The sequence below is a fragment of the Raphanus sativus genome, chromosome 3 (genome assembly GCF_000801105.2).
Source record: "Raphanus sativus cultivar WK10039 chromosome 3, ASM80110v3, whole genome shotgun sequence".
NCBI lineage: Eukaryota > Viridiplantae > Streptophyta > Magnoliopsida > Brassicales > Brassicaceae > Raphanus > Raphanus sativus.
Genome location: NC_079513.1, coordinates 17,078,371 through 17,104,314, shown reverse-complemented (window position 1 = coordinate 17,104,314; position 25,944 = coordinate 17,078,371). Strand labels below are relative to the sequence as shown.

At 34.0% G+C, this 25,944-nt stretch overlaps 7 protein-coding genes, 1 long non-coding RNA gene and 1 other non-coding gene across 10 annotated transcripts; 2 read left to right on the top strand and 7 right to left on the bottom strand.

Annotated features, from left to right (window-relative positions):
- Positions 1-326: 326 nt before the first annotated feature.
- Positions 327-1,142, bottom strand: LOC108845343 (50S ribosomal protein L12-2, chloroplastic-like). The gene has a single exon (XM_057005821.1). The coding sequence runs from the start codon at positions 1,040-1,042 to the stop codon at positions 491-493; it is 552 nt and encodes a 183-aa protein (XP_056861801.1). The 5' UTR covers positions 1,043-1,142; the 3' UTR covers positions 327-490.
- A 1,351-nt stretch (positions 1,143-2,493) lies between these two features.
- On the top strand, positions 2,494-2,566 carry TRNAR-UCU (transfer RNA arginine (anticodon UCU)). Its single transcript has one exon. It is a non-coding gene; the product is annotated as a tRNA-Arg (tRNA).
- Positions 2,567-2,800: 234 nt separating this feature from the next.
- On the top strand, positions 2,801-4,581 carry LOC108844399 (F-box protein PP2-A15-like). Its single transcript, XM_018617657.2, has 3 exons — positions 2,801-3,298; positions 3,694-3,812; positions 3,898-4,581. Exons 1-3 carry the CDS (start codon positions 2,816-2,818, stop codon positions 4,349-4,351), a joined length of 1,056 nt encoding a protein of 351 aa, XP_018473159.2. The 5' UTR covers positions 2,801-2,815; the 3' UTR covers positions 4,352-4,581.
- Positions 4,582-5,302: 721 nt separating this feature from the next.
- On the bottom strand, positions 5,303-6,674 carry LOC108845938 (60S ribosomal protein L24-1). 2 transcript variants are annotated; one of them, XM_057006522.1, is made up of 5 exons: positions 6,586-6,674; positions 6,207-6,282; positions 6,015-6,116; positions 5,773-5,920; positions 5,303-5,698 (listed from the first exon to the last, which is right to left on the bottom strand). In XM_057006522.1, exons 1-5 carry the CDS (start codon positions 6,594-6,596, stop codon positions 5,541-5,543), a joined length of 495 nt encoding a protein of 164 aa, XP_056862502.1. In that variant the 5' UTR covers positions 6,597-6,674; the 3' UTR covers positions 5,303-5,540. The 2 variants fall into 2 exon arrangements, with proteins under 2 accessions (XP_056862502.1, XP_056862504.1); XM_057006524.1 differs by having other exon boundaries at positions 5,548-5,687; positions 5,772-5,920.
- A 1,220-nt stretch (positions 6,675-7,894) lies between these two features.
- LOC130510040 (sulfite exporter TauE/SafE family protein 4-like) lies at positions 7,895-8,692 on the bottom strand. Its single transcript, XM_057006380.1, has 2 exons — positions 8,534-8,692; positions 7,895-8,451 (listed from the first exon to the last, which is right to left on the bottom strand). Exons 1-2 carry the CDS (start codon positions 8,690-8,692, stop codon positions 8,314-8,316), a joined length of 297 nt encoding a protein of 98 aa, XP_056862360.1. The 3' UTR covers positions 7,895-8,313.
- Positions 8,693-9,589: 897 nt separating this feature from the next.
- LOC108846654 (UDP-glycosyltransferase 73C3-like) lies at positions 9,590-11,101 on the bottom strand. The gene has a single exon (XM_018619862.2). The coding sequence runs from the start codon at positions 11,078-11,080 to the stop codon at positions 9,590-9,592; it is 1,491 nt and encodes a 496-aa protein (XP_018475364.1). The 5' UTR covers positions 11,081-11,101.
- Positions 11,102-13,940: 2,839 nt separating this feature from the next.
- LOC108844132 (UDP-glycosyltransferase 73C4-like) lies at positions 13,941-15,464 on the bottom strand. The gene has a single exon (XM_018617345.2). It carries the CDS (start codon positions 15,433-15,435, stop codon positions 13,942-13,944), a length of 1,494 nt encoding a protein of 497 aa, XP_018472847.1. The 5' UTR covers positions 15,436-15,464; the 3' UTR covers position 13,941.
- A 4,158-nt stretch (positions 15,465-19,622) lies between these two features.
- On the bottom strand, positions 19,623-21,322 carry LOC108844133 (UDP-glycosyltransferase 73C12). Its single transcript, XM_018617347.2, has one exon. It carries the CDS (start codon positions 21,287-21,289, stop codon positions 19,799-19,801), a length of 1,491 nt encoding a protein of 496 aa, XP_018472849.1. The 5' UTR covers positions 21,290-21,322; the 3' UTR covers positions 19,623-19,798.
- Positions 21,323-23,687: 2,365 nt separating this feature from the next.
- Positions 23,688-25,826, bottom strand: LOC108846497 (uncharacterized). The gene is made up of 3 exons (XR_001948659.2): positions 24,830-25,826; positions 24,668-24,724; positions 23,688-24,077 (listed from the first exon to the last, which is right to left on the bottom strand). It is a non-coding gene; the product is annotated as an uncharacterized LOC108846497 (long non-coding RNA).
- Positions 25,827-25,944: the final 118 nt, after the last annotated feature.

Here is a 25,944-nt window from a genome sequence, read left to right as displayed (position 1 = left end):
TTTATAGGGTAATATATATGTGATGTGGCAATCCTCCATTCTTGAGCTAGCTTTTGGGTGTGAGTTAGACCCATCACTAATATGGTATCAGAGCCCAAAGTTTTAATTTCTCTTGATTGTGGCCCACCCGTGGATATCCAGTCCCACAAACTTCACGCTATAGATGTCTAATCCTGAGCGTGAGGGGGGTGTATTAAGTCCCACATCGAAACTTGAGAGATTTATAGGATAATATATATGTGATGTGGCAATCTTCCACTCTTGAGCTAGCTTTTGGGTGTGAGTTAGACCCATCACTAATAATTGCTGGTAGACTGGTAGTTGAACCATACAGTTTCAATCATTCCTTTTCAAGTCATTTCTGATAAACCAAATGGATTCAAATTGCAACAATTTCACAAAGCTTAAATCACGATTACCAAAAATTTGTTAGCTATGCTAACAACACAAAAAGACCCCATGAAACTCCAGAAAACTACTTGTAAGGAAATCAGATTATTAAAACTTGAACAATGGATACCGTGGCGCCAGCTTCTTCGAGCTGTATCTTGGCTTCTTCTGCTTCATCTTTCGTCACGCCTTCTATGAAAATCTTCGGAAAATCTTCAGTGAGCTCTTTCAATTCAATCAACGGCACACGATTCATAGCCTTCATCACTTTAGCCACTTCAATACGAAGACCGATGGCTATGTCACTGATAACCACATCGAACTTGGTTTGCTCCTCCACAGTTGACATATTCCCGTCACCATCCACCAGAGGAGAGAAGATATCTGCCGCTGCAGCAGTGGCCGAAAAGACTATCGAAACACCAAACTTGTCATGGAGGTAGTCGGCGAGGATGCGGGATTCTTTTAGTATTAGAGGCGAGATCTCGGATCCAAGCTTCTTGATTTTCTTGGGAGCTTTGACGGCCGAGATAGGACTGAGTTTGGAGGCACGGTGGCTTCGGGTGCAAGAATTAGAAGCACCAAAGCAATATGTGGAAGAGAAGGATGAGCAACGGAATGAGGTTGCCATAGAAAGAGTCGTAGTTAACATTCTCAGTCTTTGGTTTCTTCGTTTTGAGATTTTCTTTTGTGTCTCTTTGTGTGTTGCTTGACTGCACCAGAGAATGAGAAGATTTATAAACCCTAAGCATTGTTTTACGATCCATGATTAATGTCTATATCATTATTGTATGAATTAGCGAATTAATTGGAGTTTCCCTTTTCTAAAGAGTGCATTTATATTTTGGAACTTTATTCCAGCAATGTTAAACGTACCATATATAAGTTCCACGTATGTTTCCATTCTTTTTTTTTAACGCTTTGTTTTATTGATGATGATTTGTACCTATTACATCATTGAAGAAGAATACGAAATGAGAAACTAATGGTCTTACGCACAAAAAACGAACAAGAACAACATCAATCACGACACATTAGAAATAACAAACTAGTCTTGTTTCGAAAAAAAGATAATTTAGGTGTTTCCGTTCCAGCAGTAGCAGACGGACTTCTAATATCTTCAACAAAAACAAGAGAATAATTCTCATACTGTAGATAAATCTTCTTCTTCAATCGCCTTTATCAATTTTGTTCCGAGTTAGCTTCACTTAAACTACCGTTGAACAAATTTGAACTGCAACATACAAATCAAATAGATAGTCGAACACATCCATTAACACCACTTTTAAAACATGTCCATAAAAACAATGAAAAAGTGATATCAAGCACTCTCTCCCACGCAACACGTCCCCACCACAGAACACAATAGAATGAATAAAAACCCGACTACCACTGTTCCCCACGTGCCATCACCCAGAAGAAATCAAAGCCGCCAAGAAACATAGAAACAAATCTAGTAAACAATCACGCCGCCGCCAAACCACCGAGAAACCACGAGATCTAATCAAAAATCTTAGAGATCTCAACGTAGATGCAGGGACAACCAAAGACAGAATAAAAACGATAAAAAGAAAAGAGGGAAAGCCTCCGACGACCACGAGAGGACGATGTGGCCGCCGGAGCAAAACGAAATTGACAGCTGGGGATGAAAACCCTAGGTTTTCAGAGAGGCACCCTAGTATTGATATTAGTAATCCAGTGTTTCCATTCTTAAAAAAAAATAGAAAATCCAAGAAATTCATAGAGAAATGGAGCAAAATAGCAAAGACTCTTCAGGTTCTGAAATTAGTTAAGTTGACCGTTCCTGATATCATAGTCTTTTCACCTCTCTATAGTTGTTTCATTTGTTGGAACTTGAGAAGGTAAACCGGTTTTAAGTGCTCTGGTTGGCAGGACTTATCTCACAGAAGATCTTAAACATAAGGATTGTCCAAGTAGTTATCAATTATAATGAGGGAGTGATGGTAAAAAATTTGTCAAACTAAAATTCTTATGTATGTACAAATATGAAAAAGGACACTTGGGTCTGCTCTTTTTGGGTTTTCCATCATCGACATGTTTGTCTCCAATGATATACCTATACAAGCATACACAAGACCAAGAGCGCCCGTGGCCTAATGGATAAGGCGTTTGACTTCTAATCAAACGATTGTGGGTTCGAGTCCCACCGGGCGTGTTCTTTTTGTTTCAAAAAAATATTTCCTCTCCTCATCTCCCTAAGTTAGTAAACTTTCCATTCTAATCCTAAAAGTTTTTTTTTGTTGGTCGTAATCTCGTAACTATACTATCTCCTTTTGGTCTAGAGTAATAGCGATTGGTTGTTTAATCACATTCTTTCGAACAATCCAACGACTTCCCCGATAACCACGTGGCAAGCTATAAAGACGTTGATCCTCTCTCTCTCTCTCTCTCACACCTTCCCCCAATGTTGTCTTCTCCTCACTTCCCCCCGTCTCCTACAATCTTTCATCGGAGAGAGATCGTTCGTGATGAGATAAAAAAAAACATCAATCGCTATGGCTCTTTCGCGTCGCCACTACTTCTCTCTTCTCCGCGTCTAGGCGAGCGTCTCTTAACCGTTTCTTCACAGAGAGTCATGGGGTTGTCCTTCTCGAACCTCAACGGCGAGCACAACGGTTCGTCGATCGGACCAAGCCTCGGCGACATACCGGAGAGCTGCGTCGCGTGCGTGATCCTCCACCTGACTCCGCCGGAGATTTGCAACCTAGCTCGCCTGAATCGAGCGTTCCGCGGCGCGGCTTCGTCGGACTCCGTTTGGGAGAGGAAGCTGCCGAGTAACTACAAGGATCTTCTCGATCTGTTGCCGTCGGAGAGGTACCGGAGTCTCTCCAAGAAGGGTGTCTTCGCCTTGCTCTCTCGTCCTATCCCTTTCGACGATGGTAACAAGGTCTGTGTTCTGTATACTTCGGAAAGTTCGAAACTTTAGGGATTAGGGTTTGTTTCTAAAAATGTCGACTTTTGATGTGTGTATGGATTGAGATTGAAGATTAGGGTTTGTAAGTGTCTCCTTTGATGTGGGTATGGGTTGAAATTGAGGATTAGGGCTAGTTTCTAGATTAAAAATGTCTCCTTTTGATGTGGGTGTGGGTTGAAATTGAGGATTAGGGTTTGTTTGTACACTAAAAATGTCTCCTTTTGATGTGGGTATGGGTCGAAATTGAGGATTAGGGTTTTGTTTATAACGCTAAAAGTGTCTCCTTTTGATGTGGGTATGGATTGAAATTGAGGATTAGGGTTTGTTACTACGCTAAAAATGTCTCATTTTTGATGATATTGTTGCAGGAAGTGTGGATTGATAGATTGACAGGACGGGTTTGTATGGCGGTTTCGGCGAGAGGGATGGCTATCACTGGAATCGAAGACCGCAGGTATTGGAATTGGATTGATACTGAAGAATCAAGGTACCGACTTTTTTTTCTTCAGCTTTTTACAAGGTTTAGTTACATTTTGGACTTTGCTTTTTGATTCTTCTTGCTTTCTGGACAGGTTCCATGTTGTAGCCTACTTACAGCAGATATGGTGGTTTGAAGTAGATGGGGCGGTGAGGTTCAATCTTCCTCCTGGTACATACTGTCTATCCTTCAGAATACACCTTGGAAGATTCTCCAAAAGGTTGGGGAGACGAGTCTGCCATTTCGAACACACCCACGGTTGGGAGATAAAGCCTGTGAGGTTCTCGCTCTCTACTTCAGACGGGCAAGAGGCGTCGTGTGAGTATTACTTGGCCGATAAAGAAGGAGAGCAGACTGGTAGAGAATCCTGGAGAGACTATAAGGTTGGAGAGTTTGTTGTGGGCTGCTCAGAGCCAGCAACGGAGGTGCAATGGTCGATGAAACAGATCGATTGCACGCATTCGAAAGGCGGGATCTGTGTGGATTCGGTGTTCATCATCCCAATAGATGTTAAGGAACGCAACAAAAGGAAAGGTGGTGTGAAGTAATAGTTTTAGAAAGAAAGGGGAATGTACATCAACACTTTTTGTACATACTACTACATACTTTGAAGGTGTAAACTGTTTGTCCTCTTGAGCTGGTTCTTGAATTAGGTTATAGCAATAGTAGCATTGTGAACTTGATCTGAGTTTTTTTTTGTCTTTTACTTCATACTCCATGTGAAAATCAAAATTTTCTTTCATAACATGATATGATGAAAGGATACAATTTAAGGAGATCCAAGGGGAAGAATGTAAGTGGGTACATAGATTTGCTTTGACTAATCTTTCTTGAGAGGAAAAGGGTGGTTGTAAGGACCATTCTGTTCTATGAAAGGGACTAGTAGTGTTGTTAATTGTTAAGACGTGTATTCTTGTTACTCGAAAGTCCATTTCTTATTGAATGCTAGTTTTGTTTTCACGATGGAGATTGTGGAGACAATGACAATCCTGACTTTAGTTGCCACAGAAAAAATCAATAAATGGGAAAAGGAAAGTAAGGTTTTGTCTTTACCGGCTTGGCAATTGGCGATCAGTTTCAAGTCTGTCAAAACAACTTAATCTTGAAATATCTGATAAACAAAGTTTATAGATTTCACTGTATGTGTTTTTCTTTTTATAACACAAAATTTCTTAACATTCTGGAAAACAAAACTTGCTTAGCTTTTTTTTTGGACAACTTGCTTAGCTAGAGCACAGAATCCTTGTTTTTACTGCGGTGAAACGATGGACGAGAGAGATAAACTCAAAGTTTGAAGCTAGAGAAGAGATATCTGCGATGATTCCATGCAACTCCGCACAGTGTTTTTTTTATGATCGTAAAGTTTTGGACTGAAACCTATATAATCCACAAAGCCGAAACCGTTCAATACCAACTCAACTAGATGTCAAACTGGTAGCTTTAATCCAAAAGAAACGTTGAATGTCTCTAACCTATGTCGTTCTTGGAATTGGTATAAGTTGGTTTCAATGAAAATGGATACTCTCGATTCATTCACAATAGATTGTTGTTACTGGAGAACATTAAAACCATAGACAAGCCATGAACTGATCGCATACAACTAGCAAAACTGATAAACAATGTACTACAGCCAAGTTCCCAAATTTTATCGGCATACAGAAACCTCTGAGGAGTCAAAAGCATATTAGATAGGTGCAAAACGGTCTTTGCAGAGAGAGATGAGTACTATAACACAAGTCAGCGTCTGCCACCACCACCACCCAACTTAGCAGCCTTGGGTACAGCACTCTTGGGAATATTACCCTTCACTTGAGACTTCTGTTGCTTGGAAGCAAACTCAGCCTTCTTTGCCTTCTTCTCGTCCTTAGTCTTCTTGATTCTCTCCTTAATGTCACCGTAAGAATCATCAAAAAACTTTAGATTCTGATCACTAAAAATTTCAATTGTCTTGGGGCAATGAAAACTAACCGTAGGGCAGCTTCTCTGGCTGCATCACGAACTTCAGGCTTCTCTGCTCGCTTCTTTTGAATGACCTCCAAAGTAGCGCCAACGATAGACCTAGAGTATGGTTTCTTGGTTGCACGTCTCCTCTTTTTCACAGCCTCTTGAGCAGCATCCTGGAGAAAAAAAAACATACGAATTGGAATTGAAGTCACAGAAATATCAAAAAAAAAAAAAAAAAACAAGAAGCATGCGTAAAGAGTCTTAAACCTTTTTGTGCTGTTTACGGTACATGGCGGTCCATGCAAGCTTGGACGGTTTCAACTTATTGTGAAAGTAATGCTTACATTTCGAGTTAATGAATAAAAACACCTATTGAATCATGAAGATAATATTAATTAAGAGCAATAAATAAAACAATCTTATTTAAAATATTGAAATTAATACATGTGAGCAAAGTACCTGAGAGTCGGATCTGATGAATCTGATCCCCCTGCCTGGGTAAATCTTATGACCACTGAATCGGCAAAGCTCAGTCCTACATAGTTAACAAGTTTCTTAGGGCATATCTTTCAACATGTGTCTTAATCGAAACTAACTAACAGTTAAAACAGGACACACATTAGTCTCTCTAGTTCTTGAAATGTGCTAAGTAAACATTGTAAGAAACAATCATCCAATCACATAGATTTCAATATAGAGACACAACACATGATCAACAAGACCATTTTACCATAAGATAAATACAAACTAAATTAAGCAAAGCGGCATTATTAGCAATAATGCAAGGTCTATGAGCTAAGCAGCACGAAGAAATGGAGGAGAGATGTGATTGACTTACTTGAGAACCATGGCTCCGCCGCCGCCGCGCTTACACTTTTTAAAAATTCGAAACCCTAAAAATCTATGCTTTAAGATTAACGATTTGTATTTTAAGGCAGATGAATTCCTCTGAACCTTGCTTGCAAGAATACAATGGGCCTATTAGACCGATTATGTTTGAAGGCCCATTATGTAAGATTTTTTCAGTAGGTCAAGCCCATTACAAGAGAGACCGAACAAACAGATGTTTTTATCTCTACTGCGTACATCTCACTATCTCAGTTACACACAAAGCTGGATGAGTAGATAACAACACACAATTCTGTTTCCCAAGAAGATAACAAATCCCAACTTTTCACTCAACGTTTTTGTATCAAGTTTAGAACTATTTGAATTATTCGGGTATGTCCAATGTTTTTTTTCTTTTATAAAATGATGTAAATTCAAAATGAGTTTGAGTTTGATTTAATAGTTTTTCTTATTTTCCCTCTCGAAGTAATACATTATTACAAAAAATGTTTCCTCATTTTTGATATTTTTTCTCAAAATAAAGGATCATTGAAAGTGGCATTAGTACTCAATTATACTACTACTCCGGTCTAATAGATCATGAACAACTGGGAAAACTCAACTATATCAGCAATTATCTATAAATTTGCCGTGGTTAACCAGTCTGGTTGGATATAGTAATGAGCTAATGAGTATTTATTAGGTTTCAATAAATTAAAAAGAATAGTTGGGTTCTACCTTGCGTCCATAGGGATCCACTCATATCAAGGTTGGACCAAGGTATCTCAGTTCCATTATTATTTTTGTTATTAGTTTACCAAAAATTGACATATAACCGCGAACTACTAATCCGCAATATCACAAAATATTAACAGGGGGCGGGGCGGGGGGAATCGTAGCTCAGATACTAAATTGTGTAGACTATCCATGTGGTGTATTGGACCAAAAGCATAAAATCATTGTAATGCAATCTCTCTAATCATGTGGTAGGTTAGCTAGCTGGCAGAAAATGATGGAACCACAAAATTTGTTTTCTTAGCTTTCGTAATGTGTGGCTGTACTCTGTCTATAAAAGATTGCTGATAAACAAAATGCAAGATCCGAAAACATGTCTTTTTCTCAGTCAACTGTTTGAAAATGATGTCATTTTCAAACAAGATTACCATAAGTTCAATATGTTTCAATGGTATATACTTGATCATGTTCTGTTTTCTTGTATTAGTTTCATTGCACATGTGAACCAAACGTACTTACGTTTTCTTTTGTTTTTCTCGCAAGCATCCAAAGATGTATTGGTTGGTACACGCAATGGAAGAAATAACCTTTATTTTCTGGATTTGGTCAACTGATGTATTGACCAAGAACAGATCACAATGACTTGGATTACAAGCAAGTACACTCAACAATACAATCTGTTCATATTTAACAATTATACGCTTTTAGAATTTTTTTTTCAAATATTCTTCAAGAAAATCGATGAGAGGGGGTTTACTGACTGCTGCAGAATCCCAAGAACCCCATGAACTCATGGTTATGTGTCATCTTTAAGCTGTTCTCTATCCCAATCACTCCCATTGTGAGAGCGCTGGCAAAAATGACCCCTGAGAGGACAAAGACAATGATGGACGCTCTTCTCAGGAAAGCCACAAGCTTCCTTATAAAGAACTGTCCCCAGAAACCGGCAAGAATCGATACAGACATCAAGTACAATGCTGCAAATGAAACAAAAGAACCATCATCAGTAATCTTTTCCTCCTATTGTGTGATTTAAATAGATCTTACCGTATGGTATTGGGAACCTCTTGAGGAGATAGAACTCAACTACGGATAAGGAGGAAGAAAACATCATTACAAATGTAGCGGTTGCACTAGCAACCTGTAAGAAAAGAGATCAAGAAAACAAGATGATTGGTTTGAGTTTAAACCATTTATTGATTGGATTGTTTGTGTGTGTTTACCTGTGGGATGACACCAATCTCAAGAAGCAAAGGACCAAGAACAAATCCACCACCTGATCCAAGGAGACCACCTACGATGCCTCCAGTGAGTCCACAGAGAGCACAGAAGATAAGACTCAGGATTTCATGAGCTTCAAAATCTTGATCCGTAAAGTACATTACGGCCAAATATAGCTCTAATAACTAACTCTTTCAGATGGCGCACTGGTTCATATTTTGAATGGGATTTTCAAGTATTAAAATGCACATTTAATATTTAACTTTTTGTAATTTCTATATTATGAAAATTTGGAGTTCGGTGGCCATGGTCAAGCTAAGGTTTAAAATTTTCTACACCAAATCTAGGGTTGATTCATAAATGATGCAATTTTTTCAGATTATAAGATATGAGATTTATCAGTAATTCAAAAGTGATGCATACAAAATTGTTCGTTGGGGTCATGTGGTGTAGAAAAAGTATATATATCGAAGATGTCGTCCTTCAATATCAGTGTTAGAGAACTACACCGTGAAGTTATTCATCAATATCCCATATTTTACAGGTAACTGATCATCATATATAATATGAATAGAAATTATACGATGATATGGATGAGGATTTGACCTTTGTTAAAAAATAAAAGGAGAATCATTGTGTCATACTAGAGATGTGCTCTAATCTCATGCATGCCAGCATGTGAAAACTGAGCTACTATATATGAGTTTTTTTGTTATTTTATTTATAACATTTATAATAGCCAACCAATACTGAAATTTTAGTGGAAGGATTTGATCTGGCCTCCCGCAATCTAAGAGAAGTATTTCAGCTTTCATAAATTGTTTAGCAAATCGCTAAAGAAACACATGTTCAATAGTATTGAAGCCAAAAATTTTGGTTACATGTGTTGCTCTCCTATATAGAACAGAAGTAAGAAGAGTGCTAGAACCTGAAGTAGAAGTATGGAAAAAGTAATTCAATTGAGACAAAGGAAAATGTTGAAGCTTAAAACACACGTCTGATATAAAAAAAAAGTAACTTGAATAAAACGTACATAATGTATTAAGACAACAATGTGATCAGTTTCTGGATTTCACTTGTTCCATAATGTCTTCTAAGAGGAGAGTAATGTTAACATGAGAAGAGCCTCCTTCTTCCACAGCCTTATGTGCTAATTCTCCTAGCTCTTTGGCTCTTCTCCTCCTCTCAATAGCGTCATCACAATCACCCATTAACTCTTCCACAGCTTTCTTTACTCCTTCTTTATCCACCAATACTCCTATTTTATCCTCTTGACCCCAAATCATAGGTTCCTCAACCCCAACTTTAACACCCGATTTTAACACCTGTACGACCAATTTCTCGTTGGAGAATTGGTCAGCAAATAGCGGCCATGTAAGCAGCGGTAGACCAGAGGTTATCCCCTCAAGAGTTGAGTTCCATCCACAATGAGTTAAGAATCCTCCTACGGACAAATGTTGAAGAATGATCATTTGGGGAGACCATCCTTTGATGAGAAGGCCTCTCTCTTTGATTCTTTCTTCGAAACCGCTCTCCAAGATCCACTCAGCTAGCTCGTTGTACTTCTCCCAGCTCCGTACAACCCAAATGAAAGGTCTTTTGGATTCTTCAAGGCCTAGTCCTAGCTCCTTGAGCTGATCCAAGGTAAGATTGCATAAGCTACCAAGGCAAACATACAGCACCGACCCTTCTTCTTTAGAATCAAGCCATTTAAGACACTCTTCTTGGTCAATGTCTGCCTTCTTTCCCCTCTCAGCTTGATCTGCTCCCACCTTGTTGCACAAGGCAACAGGTCCAAGGGTCCATACTTTACCATCCCTAGCCTTCTTTAATTCTTTGACATAAGCTGGTTCGAGCTCTTCAAATGTGTTAACGATAACACCAAAGGATGTGGTATCTGCCTCGCCCAAATCACTAAGCACATCTTTCCAATCTCCATGAGGATTTGTATCCACAGGAGCTTGAAGTTTTGTAAATTCAACTCTGTCAGGAAAAGAGGGAAGGAGGAAATACTCTTTGTCTGACTTTAAATTCTCCAGCATCTCATGGTTATTGAGTAAAACATGCATACACAGAAGACAAAAGCTAGAAAAGCCATGGAAAACGATCTTTGGTATACCCAACCTCTTAGCAATTTTGTTCGTATAATATAAACACATATCAGAAATTATACAGCTTGGTCGAGGTGTCATCTCTTCAATTAGCTTCTGGACCGGTTCTTCGAGCATGTTAACCGCTTTAAGGAAAGTTGCGAACGACCCCATCGACTCAAGACAATCTATATTCTCTTGTCCTTCTGGCAAACCAGCTTCTTGGTGTGGAAATTTGACATGCACTACGTTGATGTGCAAGCCAGACTCGATGGCACGGTGTAAGACGTTTTTGAACCTCGCTGCGTTGTTAGGCGTTGTGACAATTGTTATGGTCACACCACGCTTAGCCAAAAGCCTTGCAATATCAACCATGGGAATCATGTGGCCTTGAGCCATGAAGGGGAAGAGAACAAAGTGAAGCGAAGAATATGAGTGGTGGCTAACTTCAGAAGCCATGTCTGCTAGTTTTTGGTTTGGTCTTGAGCTATGAATGTGCATAAGCATATATAGATGCAAAAGAATCGTGAATAGAAACAATATATTGGAGAAAGAAAAATACATTGACCAAAGTGACATCACTGGTAAGAAATCATTTCTAAATCTCATTGCCAGTAATAAACACTGGACATTCACTGAAGACTTGCATTACGTATTTTGTATTTTATAATTGTTTTGTATATTTAGATTTGTTTCTTTGCAAACTTTGAAGTGTTGGTTAATTTATGTATTTGGAATTAGATTCTTTCTTTTCCACAAATTTACGATATATCCTTCCTTTCCCGGAAATCTATAGGAATATATCTTATACATTAAAACATAATTGATTACTTCTTTCATATGTGATTTTTTAATTTGGACCATCATTTAATTTCTATTAAATGTATTTTATTAAGACATAATATATAGAACCTTTTAACTATTTTAATCATAATATCTTTTGATATCTTTCATTTTAAATATAAATATATATATTTTAAAAATTCTAACAGATCTTTTTAAAAGATTCTAACAAGATCTTAATTTTCAAATATTATATGTAAATATTTTTATTAATTTGAAATTAGTTATGAAATATTATTATACATTAATATATTTTAAAATTAAAATCTTATACATTAAAACATAAGTCATTATTTCTTTCATGTATGGTTTTTTAATTTGGATCATCCTTTAATTTCTATTAAATGTATTTTATTAAGACATAATATATAGAATCTTTTAACTACTTAATCATACTATCTTTTGATATCTTTCATTTTAAATATAAATATATATTATAAAAATTCTAACAAATCTTTTAAAAAGATTCTAACAAGATCTTCATTTTCAAATATTATATGCAAATATTTTCATTAATTTCAAAATTAGTTATGAAATATTATAATAGATTAATATATTTTAAAATTAAAAAATATAAATTTAATATTATTTTATCTATTTTATAATCATAATCAATCATTGTAAGAGAAAATTATTATATCGAGTTAAATATGATAAATTATATTTAATTGGTAAATTTTTATATTTTATTTTCTTAAGTATTTATGTTCGAAATATAATACGTTGGTAAAATGGGTTAACATTAGCAAACTATATGATACATGTATAAAATTAACATGTGTTTCATTAAATTTAATAATATAAGATATTTTAATCATTATATCTTTCATTTTAAATATAAATATTTATTTTAACAAATCTGTTAAAAGATAGTTTAACAATATCTTAATTTTCAAAAAATTTATGTAAATATTTCAACTAATTCGTAATTAGCAATGAACTGTTATTATACATTAATATATATTCAGTTATCATTTATAAAATAAAAAATAAATATTGAACTAAATATGATAATAATTCATGTTAAAATAAAATTATAATATTAAACTAAATATGATAAAGTTATATTAAATTGATAAATTTATAAATTTTATTTTCATAAATATAAATATTTAGGCTAAAAGTATAATACGAAGACATAATGACTTAACATTCGAAAACTATATAATACATGTATAAAAACTAATATATCTTAGACTTGTGTATATATAATAATATATTATATAAAATGAATAAATGTAAAAAAAATATTGCTGATAGAAAATTCAATTTTGAAGGTCGGCGGGTCAAAATAAGCATAAATTTTGTACAAAATAATTTTGAATATGTTGTTTAATGCATATTATTTTTTTTAATAAATAAATACAAATACAATAAGATAAATATATATAAGAAGCGAAAAATACATGTGACAGTTTTAACCAATTGATTAATTATAACACGTAAACTATAAAATTAGTGTATTTGAAATAGTTATATAAACATTTAGATATATGATTAATGTTAAAAATGTATACCGCAAAAAGTATAAATTAAAAGATATTAATTTTTGACATTAATTATATATTTAAATATTTATATAATTATTTTAAATACAATAATTTTATAGTTTACATGTCGTAATTAATCAATTATTTTAAACCATCACATATATATTATTAGATGATTCAAAATACACATCGAACAAAATATTTAAAAATTAATTTTTATTTAATTTATGTTAAATTCTTACCTTCACTTTAAAGTGTGGATTACCTTTTAACAATTTTATATTTATTTATTTTAGATAATACATTGTTATATATGTAAATCTTTTTTTTTTGAAAAATGGCATAATTATATATGTAAGTTTAAGATATGTTAATTTGTAAACATGTATTATATAATTTATTATATGATACCCATTTTATTAACATATTATATTATTTTAAGATAAGTATTTATATTTATAAAAATAAAATATATTAATATATCAATTTAATATAATTGTATCATGTTTAGTTCAGTATAATAATAATTTTAATTTGAAAGACTATGATTATAAAATAAATAAATATATTTATAGATATTTATTTTTGACGTTAATTTTATACTATGATTTGTTTTGAATTAGTAATATATGTATCAATAAGTAGCTGTAATATAATTATGCCAATATACTTATCATTTTTTTTTTGTCAAATCTACTTATCATTTTAATAAATTGAACTAATTTCAGATATATCATTTCAACTTCATAATCAAAACTAAAATTAAGGACTGTAGCCAATTGGTCATCATCAGGACTAAACTATTTTTGTGCCCAATCAACAGCCACCAAATTAAACTTGACATTTCTAAGAAGCATAAATAAAAAAAAGTTAGCCTAGCATGAACGGTGAGGCCACGTCAGAGCTGAAAGCGTTTAAAAAATATTAGTAAATTATAAAAACTTATTTAAAAAAAAAATCAGACAAATATCTCTAACAATGACGTAATCAATTCTTTGATTGTGCTAGTAGATGCGATATATCTTGTAAGAGGAATGTGATGTTAGAATGAGAAGAACCTCCTTCATCCACAGCCCTGTGAGCTAATTCTCCAAGCTCTTTGGCTCTTCTTCTTATCTCTTTTGCTTCATCACTGTCACCCATTAGTTCTTCCACTGCCTTCTTCACTCCTTCACTATCCACCAGCACTCCTATCTTCTCCTCCTCTCCCCATTTCATAACCTCTTCAATCCCAGCTCTTACACCAAGTTTAAGAACCTGAGTAACCAGTGTTTGGTTACAAAATTGGTCTCCAAACAACGGCCAAGTGAGCAGTGGAACACCCGAGGCGATTCCTTCTAGAGTCGAGTTCCAACCACAATGAGTCAAGAATCCTCCAACAGAAGGGTGTGAAAGGATAAGTACTTGAGGTGCCCATCCTTTTATAAGAAGCCCTCTCTCTTTGACCCTTTCTTCAAAACCGCTCTCCAAGAACCACTCAGCAAGCTCATTATACTTTTGCCAACTTCTTATGACCCAAATAAAAGGTCTTTTAGATTTCTCTAGGCCTAACCCGATCTCCTTGAGCTGAGACAGAGGAAGATTACATATACTTCCAAGGCAAACATATATCACCGAACTTTCTTCTTTAGAATCAAGCCATTTAATACATTCTTCTTGATCAGTGACCGCCTTGTTTCCTCTCTCAGCTTTGTCTGCTCCTATCTTGTTGCACAAGGAAACGGGTCCAATGGACCATACTTTCCCTGCTCTAGCCTGTTTATAGTCTTTGACATAAGCAGCCTCCAACTCCTGAAATGTGTTGAGAATCACACCGTATGATGTGTTTTCTGCTTCGACCAATTCGTCCATAAACTCTTTCCAATCTCCACTTGCATCTGCATCTATGGGAACTTGAGGCTTTGTAAATTCAACTCTGTCTGGAAAACTAGGAACAAAGAAGTACTCTTTGTCCGACTTTAAATTCTTCAAGATCTCGAGGTTCCGGCGTAGAATATGCATACACAAAATACAAAAGCAAGACATTCCATTGAAAACAATCTTTGGTATATTGAACGTCCTTGCGATTTTGCTTGTATAAGGCAACAATAAATCAGAAATCAAACAATTTGGTTTAGGTTTCATCTCTTCTAGTAGCTTCATGACCGGCTCTTCAAGCATGTTAACCGCTTTAAAGAAAGGTACCATCAACTCCATTGAGTCAAGCGAATCGATATTATCTTGTCCTTCTGGCAACCCGAATTCTTGATATGACAAGTCTACATGCACTAGGTTGATGGGCAAACCAGACTCAATGGCACGGTTTAAGACATTCTTGAACCTCCCTGCGTTGTGAGGCGTCGTAACAATTGTTATGGTCACACCGCGCTGAGCCAAGAGCCTTGCAATATCAACCATGGGAATCATGTGGCCCTGAGCCATGAAAGGGAAGAGAACAAAGTGAAGAGGAGGGTGATATTGGTGGTTTTTTTGGGAAGCCATGTTGGTTCCAACTCAATAATTATGGAACGTTCAAGTTTTGTTCTACTTGGATATTGTGGGCGTGTGTTCTTGAGGTTATATAAGAAGAGTGGGGATAAAAAAAAAGGCTTGAACATAATTATGTAATAGATGACGTAAACACTGCTGTGCATGAAAGACACATATTATTACAATTTACAAGAGGACATTTTGTCACCACTACTTTCTTCTGTTGCCCTTTTCTGACCATTTTGCAGCCTCTTGTGACCGAAAAGCTTACTACAACAGATTGTTTATTCAGAATTAATATAAATACTTGATCCGCAAGACACAGTCTATTCAATATCTTACAGTTCAAAGACAAAATTAAACTGGACTCTCTCAGACATTACCAAAATCAAGTGTTTGAAATTTAAAGTTCAATTCAAAGCCGCCAAATCAAGCTAGACCGTTTTCATGACGGCTATATCTATCAGAAGCAGCAAAAATCAGAAGATCCAGTCAAGGATATGAGAACGCCACTCGCAATGTACTAACCGGGCAATCTTTTTCTTCTTCCTACTCTGTAAAGCAGGGTTCGTATATAAACAAAAAATTAATATTTTATACCAACGAAGAATTAATTAAGTAGCTAAAATTCTTGGATTACCTAGTAAAAATCAACAAAATTAACACCGAGAGGAATTTATTCTTTAAAAGATAGTTAATTTAACATGGTCTAATTTTCTAAAGAGTTACATGGAGATCTATATATTTGTCGATATAAAATCAATATCTGATATCTATTTATTTATACTATTATTTATGAAGTGAATTTACTTTTTTTGTCATGTTAATTTTAATAAAAATTTAAATTAGACTGATAAAAGTTTTGATATCTAATAATTAATTATTTAACTGATTACAAATTAATATTATAAAATTATCTCAAAAGAATAAATAAAAAACCATTTTTGGGAAAAAAGATAATTCCATGTATTTATTTTGTGTTTACGTATATCTTTCTTTCTTAATTGTTAATTTTTATAATTAGTAGTAGATATACACATATAATAATTAGAGTTAACCTTATACTAAAATATTAAAAATAGTTTTATAAAAATAAAAAAATTGATTTATATTTTTTTGTAAACATAATATGTCATGGCATCTATTTTTTAAATTATTAAATTTATTTTAGTATTAAAATACTAAAGAAGTGTATAAGCAATAACAATACATTTGATTAGTATTTGTTTGTTAACGTGAATTCTTCGTAGTATTTTTATTTGTATTATTCAGTTGTAGAAATAAAATCTATTTGTTATTTAAGCTGAAAACTTAATATTTTTGTAATTTTTTTATTGGGAATTGAATTATCTTTCTAATATATCTGCCTCCAAAAGAGATTATTTTCAAAATATTAATTTTTTGTTTACAACAAGTACTTTATATTTATGAAAATTTTAAATTAACTCTATTTATTTTAATTTGTTCTAAAAAGTTTCACAGAATTATAAATTTGTTTAAATTAGTTTTAAAGACTATTATGTGAACAAAAATGTAATTCTATTGTTTTTATAAAAATATGTATTTTCAAAAATGATCTGTCTTTGTTATAATAATTGTGGTTTGAAGGTTAAAACACTATTTGAAAACAAAAAGAATTATAATATATAATAAATAAATACTATTTTATAGGAAAATATAAATTTATATTTTAAAGTAAAACATATAGATTAGCTGTGTATTTATTTGCAGAAATTTATTTTTATTTATTATAGCATTTAGAAATGAAAAAAATAGAGAGGAAATGTAATTATTTGTTTTTCTCTATTATAGCATTTAGAAATGAAAATAACAATGCTGAAAAAATGAAAATAAAAATAGAGAGGAAATTTCTTATCTTACCCATTACATATTAATGTGTTGTGTGTCAACATGGTTGGTCCTTTTGAGTGTTTATTCAACTGTTATGATAAATATTTCACAATATAATTGTACATTTGATTTATTTTGAGATTTTGTAGATTTCTGCAATTCCAAGAATTTTTTTAATATTACTTTATTTTAACGATTATATATTTGTTTATTTAATTAGATCATTGTTTATATATAATAAAAACTGGTTAGAAATAACAATATATTTTCAAACAAAAAATATTAATGTTGTTATCCATTTTTTTTTAAATCAATAAAAGTTAAAAATAAGAAATTGAAAGATTCGTAAAATATTATAAATTCAATATTTGATTTAAATTTCTGATCTTTAAACTAATAATACTATATAAAAATTATATACTATACGACTTCAATGCAAACCTTTTTTTTTTGTAAAGCTAAAGAAAGCAAAGCAGCACAACAAAGGTCTTTGAGATACAATGCAAACCTTTTTTTTTTTGTGCACCAGATACAATGCAAACTCAGGACAAAAGAAGATCCCTTAACGGTTAGCCTTGGCAACTCTCTCAATCTCATCTTTCTTTTTTATATCAAATGTTTTGGACATCACGTGATATATCTCTCTCTAGAAATAAAAGCTCCGTCTTCTCACTAGATTTCACCGGCGGTGTTCTGTGTTTCCGGCCGACGGAGGGGCTTTCCTTGCCCTCGTCGGTCCGGCTCTTCTCTCTTTTTCTCATTTTTTAGTTTTTTTAGTTTTGTCTTCGGCGTCGTACATCCATTCGGGGTGTTTTACGACTTTGGTTTCCGGGAGAGGGTGGTTCCACCACCGCTTCTCGCTGGCGCCTGATTCTGGGGCTGTGCCGTCTCTTTTTCGGTAGCGGTCGCCGGCTTCTGTTTCTCGGGAAAGGTTTTGAGCTGTTTGGAAAAGGGGTTCCTTTCGGTGGTGGTGGCCGAGATAGGAGGAGATCGTTTCTCTCTTAGGCTCGGGCCGTACGTGTCTGACCTCGAATCCTTTACCCTCAATATTGTCGTTAGGGGTGGATTTCGATGGTCGTGTGTCTACTCCCGGTGTATCCGGTGGTCTCTGTCTCGATTGATTACAGCGTCGACCTCTCGTTGGAAAGGAGTTGGTGAGTGCGATTCCGGCGAAGTTCTCGGTTTTCGGCCCCGGCGGCGATCTCCAGTCGCTCGTGATGACGAAGCTCTTCTATCTGCCACGCGTCTGCTGTACTGCCGCGGATCCAACACGTGGAGGTGTGCGGAGCGGTGAGCGGTGGCGGGCTTGGGTCGCGGTTTTTTCTTTTGGGCTTGGAGTTCGTTTGGTTGTGGGCTTTTTTGTTTACCCAGTTTGGGTTTTCGTTTGGGCCGGTCTTTGGGCCTTGTATATTTGGTTTGTTTAATATAAAACTTTCAGATGGCAAAAAAAAAAAATGCAACTTTTATAAAGAAATACTAGATATTGACCCGCACACCCGTGCGGATATTTTTATTTTATATTTATATATATTTGATTTTAATTTTATAACAACTAAACATATTTTATAATTTGTTGTTTTATATTTTTTGTCACATTTTCTGTTATATTATGTAACTTGATAACGCGCTATTTTGTAACACAATTTTTGGTACCGTTTTTAAAAAAAAATTCAAATAATTAAATAAAAACATCTTCAAAATATGAAGAAATGAATTCTAAATTTTAAATTCCATATATTTTATTTTAAAATTTATTTAGTAATACTGAAATTTAATTATTTTATGCTATATTAATATATTTTCAAAAACAATTCTTAATTTATTTTTGTATTAAAAATATTTTTTAAACTATATATATATATATATATATACCTTTGAATTTAGTTACCTTGTGTTTGTTGATAAAAAAAAGTTACCTTGTGTTTTAGTCTCATCTACTGATAAATAGTTAAGCTAAGCTAGGAGATTTACTAACACAATACAAAAGCATCCAATAAGAATGTAGTTAAAAAAGGTTTGGTTCGTAAGACGTTATTTACACATTTTATTTTTGTAAACAGAATATACGGTTCTAATTACATAATACCCATTCCTTTTATTGTTAAAGATTTTACATTTTTGGTTAGTTAAGATAGGAATCTAGATTTACTCATTAAATATAATGTATTATTGTAATATTATTTATGAAACACGTTAGTTTTGGTTGACTGTGTAAATTTAATAAAAGTTGGTTTAGTAATATTGTTAAATGATGCCAATAAAGGCAATGGCAAATTTTGTAATATTAAACATGAAGTAAGGATTAATTACTAAGTGTACTTCAGTTTTAATAGATTAGATTAGAAAGGTTGTTGGAAAGTGAGCAATATCAGAACGCTTTAACTCGATTTTTCGCTATCTTAAAACAATAATAAACAATAACACTAACTTTGATGCTGAACGTGTAGACTATTAAGTCACTGGTGCTCCAATAAAAGCAAATAAAGATTGTTTAAATGTTTCCGTTTCTTTAACAATGACGTAATTAATTATTGGATTGTGCTAGTTGCATAATGTCTTCTAAGAGTAAAGTGATGTTAGAATGAGAAGAGCCTCCTTCTTCCACAGCCTTGTGAGCTAATTCTCCAAGCTCTTTGGCTTTTCTTCTTCTCTCTTTTGCATCATCACTCTCACCCATTAATTCCTCCACTGCCTTCTTCACTCCTTCCTTATCCACCAACACTCCTATCTTCTCCTCTTCCCCCCATTTCATAGGCTGCTCAACCCCAGCTTTCACACCTGTTTTTAGTACTTGCACAACCAGTTTCTCATTGCAAAATTGATCTGCAAATAGTGGCCATGTAAGCAGAGGTAGACCAGAGGTAATCCCCTCGAGAGTTGAGTTCCATCCGCAGTGCGTTAAGAACCCTCCTACAGAACCATGTGAGAGGATAATCATTTGTGGAGACCATCCTTTGATGAGAAGTCCTCTGTCTTTTATTCTTTCTTCAAATCCGCTCTCCAAGAACCACTCAACCAACTCTTTATACTTCTCCCAACCTCTTATGACCCAAATGAAAGGTCTTTGGGACTCCTCTAGGCCTAGGCCAAGCTCCTTGAGCTGAGCCAGAGGGAGATTACAGATGCTTCCAAGGCAGACGTAGAGCACAGAGCCTTGTTCCTTAGAATCAAGCCATTTAAGGCACTCATCTTTATCAATGTCTGATTTGTTTCCCCTCTCAGCTTTGTCTTCTCCCACCTTATTGCACAAGGAAACTGGTCCAATAGCCCATGCTTTACCTGACCTTGCCTCCTTGTAGTCTTTGACGTAAGCAGGCTCGAGCTCTTGAAATGTGTTGACTATCACACCATAGGATGTATTATCTGCTTCTATTATATCATCTGCCAACTGCTTCAACTCGCCTGCAGGAACATATGTTTCTACAGGAACTTGAGGTCTTCTGAACTCAACTTTATCAGGAAAATAAGGAACGGTGAAGTACTCTTCGTCTGACTTTAGATTCTCCAAAATCTCAAGGTTCTTGCGCAAAACATGCATACATAAAAGAGAGAAGCTAGACATGCCATGGAAGAGGATCTTTGGTATATTGAACTTCTTTGAGAGTTTGCTTGTATAAGGAACACAAAAATCAGAGATTAGACAACTTGGGGGAGGATTCATCTCTTCTATGAGTTTCTGGACCGGTTCTTCGAGCATGTCAATAGCTTTGAAGAAAGGTAACATCAGCTCCATGGAGTCAAGCAAATCCATATTCTCTTTTCCTTCTGGCAGACCAGCTTCTTGAGATGGAAACTTCACCTGAACTAGTTTGATGGGCAAACCAGACTCAATGGCACGGCTTAGAACATTCTTGAACCTCTCTGCATTGTGAGGCGTCGTGACAATTGTTATGGTCACACCGCGCTGAGCCAAGAGCCTTGCAATATCAACCATGGGAATCATATGGCCTTGAGCCATGAAAGGGAAGAGAACAAAGTGAAGTGGATAAGATTTGTTGGTTGTTTCAGAACCCATGTTGATGATTGAACTGTAAAAAGAAACTTTCAATTTTTGTTTTGATTTTGGATTATATTTGTAAGGGCTTATATAGAATAAACTTGCGTGGAGAGCAAACAAAAAAAACTGAATGGAAGACGTAAGAGATGACGTAAACAGATTTACTTGCCAAACACTTTCTACCCAGTCCACAGATTGTCATTACTACAAGACATTCTTGGCCAATACTTAGTTTGTCCGTTTGTGACACATCTTGCATCTTTCAACGTCTTTACTTGAAGTAGACAAAAGACACATAGCTTAATAATTTTAAGATCCACTTTACTCAAGAAGATAAATCAAACTTTGGACGACTCTTTCAAGACAGCTATATTTACCAAAAGCCTGAAAAAATCACAATCAACAAAAGAGGAACATAGGTCCAGAGCCTACAATACGTCCGTGTGAATGTTTCTTTCCTGAAAATTCGGTACTGGAGATGACCACACTAGTCGCAGTTTGCTTACAGGATGAAAACATAAAACACTTTAGTGGTGGATAGTAGACTAGTTTGGCTTGAGAGATAGATTATATGCTGATCCTCTGAGTGATAACATGGTGGTGGAGAAGTGTATGTTTGCCTGAATTACTGGCCACGGTGCATCAAAAGCCTGCACCGGATAGTTGTCACTTCATTTTCTGGATATAGTTCATATGTTTAGTAACTATAATGACTAGTTCTTTGAGGAAAGTCACATTCAAGCAGAGGTCGAACCAGAAACATTTTATACTGGGGTCAAAAATATTTTAATAGGACAATTTTTCATTTTTAGTGGGATCAATATAACTTTTTTAAAAAAAAATAAATATTTTACAATTTTTCTTAAGTAAATTTTTTTTTTTAAAATAGTAGGGTCAGCTGATCCAATTTGTTACACATTGCCTCCGTCCCTGCATGCAAGGTTGAAACCATGTAATGTAACTATCAACTCTTTCCGATTCAACTAAGGTCTCGATTGGTATAGCTGATGAAGAAACATTAGTAGTATGCTGCAGAAACAGTATACTGCAAAAGCTATATGTTCTCATTAAATTTTTTAATAAAAGTGATTGATAGAGCATAAGCAATATATATTTTCAAAATTATCACAAAAATTAACATAACATATCTACTTTAAAATAATATATATTAAATTATAATATATATTGATAATATATTTGTTTTTAAAATAATAAATCTTTTTTTTTGTCATCAAAAATAATAAATCTTATTTAATAATATAAATTAAATTTTAAATGTGAATATTATCATTTAAATAATTAAATGTAAAATTTATTTTAAATATAAAATTTAGTTTTAGATATAAAAAATAATTTTTATATTATTAAATAAAATAAATAAATTATATATAATCTATATATAAATTATCATTATTTATTTATTGGTAGAACACTAAATGGTTCATATATAATTAATATTATCATAAAAATTAATATATGACATATAATTTATTTATTTCTAAATAGTATAGATATTTTTATTTTATGATACATATTATATAAATATATATTATGTTATATTTTTTTATAAAAAATAATGAATGATATGTGTAGTTATATAAATTATATTATGTTTTAAATGTGAAATGTTGTTCTTTTTAAAAATTTAAAAATATTTAATCGCAATAATTATTTTAAAGTATATAAATTTATTTTCTTATTATGAACATATTTTTATATTTTTAGATAAAAATAAATTAATTATATATTATTATTTTTAAAATTATATATTTTAACTGCAAATACTCTACCAAAAACTCCATATAAGAGAGTATTGAGTAAAAAATATTTGGAAAGCATTTGCATCTTATAAATGTATTTTAAAATATTTTGTTATAAATACTAATTGGATAATAACGAACATTATAATAGTTATGCTAATGCTCTGCTAATCAAACCCTTTAAAACCATGTAACTATCAACTCTTTCCAACTCAACCAAGTGCCTTGAGAGATCCTTTACAGGTCACCGTGCACAAAAATATAGCTTTGGTACCACTCCTAGGAGTGGCGACAATCGTCAGAACCCAAAGCATGGAACGTGACCCAAACAGTGTTACCTAACTAAATTTTCCTATTAAACATAGATTTAAAAGTATATTTTCTCAAAAAAAGAAAAATAGATTTACAAGTATAAGATACATATGAAAGTGTAGCCAAAACAGCCGGTTTAAAACATCAGATCATTTTGAAGGCCCTCTCTTAAAGAAAAAAAAGAATATCAGACCATTAACCTATATAAGAGCATCCACAATGGTGGATTCACCACGGGAATCCTTAGGAATTTTAAACTATTTTTTTAAGTTAATTTTGTTTTGTTTGAATAATGAAGGACTCAGAATCAAAATATATCTCCAATGGTGTATTTCAATTTAAAGTCCTTAATATATACAAAATTGCTTTTGTCAAAGCACTTGTATTTGAAGTATTACAAAATTGAAGTAAGCTTGCTGCAAATTTAAACCATTTATTCACATAAACACCATCAACTTAACCGAAACTGAATGTGAGAAGGCAAGTAAGAAGACATCTGAACCTCGATAGCTCAAAGACCTTAGTCTATTGTAGTCTTCTTGTCATGTTTCATCCAGAGTCCAAAACAAATAAACAAACGACTCACTCTCTCTCTGCAGAGCAAAATATTCAGAAAGAGAATGATGAAATGAAAAGGTAGCTTGCCTGCAGTATCCCACAATCCCAAGTTGATAGTGTTTCCATCCACAATCACATTGGCGCTGAAAATTATCAAACACAGTAGGCACATAGTCCTGTCACACCCCAAAATCAACTAACATTAGCTATAAAGTGTCCTTCCAGAATAATAAATAACACATTCTTTATAAGATCAACAAACAGAATAACTCATCTCAGAAAAACATGACTCGTATATGAATCTAAGATCCTCAAACCCTACAAAGATCACTACAGTAACATTGAGATTCCACTCACACTAGCCTATCATAGAGTTATTTAACACACTTTATATAATCATAATACAGATTAACAGATCGTAGAGAAACATGAATATGGTCAATGAATACCTGAGACTGAGTTAAAGGTCCTCAGAAGTGAGAACTAACACTCTCACCAGCTTACTCAAAAAAGTACAAGCCTTTGAGTAACTGTCATAGCAAATCTTATACTAAAGTACAATCACTCTGCTAAAGATCCTCCAAACTAACATACTCACTAGATTACCCAAAACAACCAAGCCTTTGAGTGACTTTCATAGCAAATATCAAGATTATTTATACATATATATAAAATAAAAAACCAGATCATAAAGATCAAACTACTATTCTGCAACGATCAGAATCATAACACAAACTAAAGAAGCAGGCAAGGGAACGGGACTAACCAAGAGGATTAGAGAGCTTGAATGAGTTCTTAGCCATGGTGATGATTCGATCAGTACCTGCGATCATTAAAAAAAAGAACAAGTCTTTAGCTTTTTTAACCAAATCGGGATAAAACCCAGAATCCTCAAACAGAATCGAACAGAGGAGAGATCAAAACGAACCTTAAAGAGGAAGAAAGCGATGACCCTGGTTGAGCTGATCGGATGGAGGGTTGAGCTGAGTTTTGACCCTGGTGAAGTGATCGGAGATGTTGAGCATCACGAGAGGGTGGAGCTTGAAGGTGAGGCCGCTTGAACGAAGCAGAAAAGGCATGGTTCGTGGATTCCGTTGAGCCGATCGGAGTAAGGTTTCTGGAACCGGACGGCGACGAACGTGGGGCTGGGAGTGGGGTTTCTGAGGAAGAGGAGTTTCTTAGAGGCGGAGGGGAGTGTCAATCGGTGGTTAAAGGATCAGTGAAGCTGCGGCGCGATACGTGTAGCTGGAGTGATCACCGTCAGTGACAAAAAAGGGGAGGAGAATCTATTGAAAAAAATGAAGAATGATGCCACGTCCTCAAGGACTGAATCCTTAAAACCCTTGAACAAGGATTCATCCTTAGCTGTTTCGTCTATTATATTGTTAAAATAATCAAATGACACTAAGGATTTGGGCTAAGGATTTGTCTACATCCCGCGTTGCGGATGGTCTAATAGGTGGAAAACCGCGTTCTTTGATGCATGCATATACACCCTTCTTTCTAAATTTGACCACTAAAATTTTTATATCTAGGCAGGGCTATATGTTGAATTATCGGCCCATCGTTACAAGATTAAAGACCCAGCGACCCAAAATTATCTGCAACAACTATAGTATTCTGCTCTACCAACCGGGCTAAGGTTTGTGATATAGTTCGATAAGAGATTAATTTATATGACATTTATGTTAACATTTTTTGGGGTTAACCATTGCATTCATAATTAAAGCACTGATATACTCCTTCGAATCAGTACTAGATTTTGACCCGCATAACCGTACGGATAACTATTTTATTTTTACACACATAATTATTTATTTTACATGATATTACTAATTATTTAATATAACATTTTAAACACACAACAATTTTATAGTTAACATACAATAATTTAATTTATTTGGTTAAATTTTCAGTAATAGCATTTTTCAATTTATGTGATGCAAAATTCTAAATTGAAAAATCTTATTGGTTAAGGATCAAAAATTTATGAAAAGTATTATATTAAATTAATATCACAAATCAATACAAACTTGTAAATGA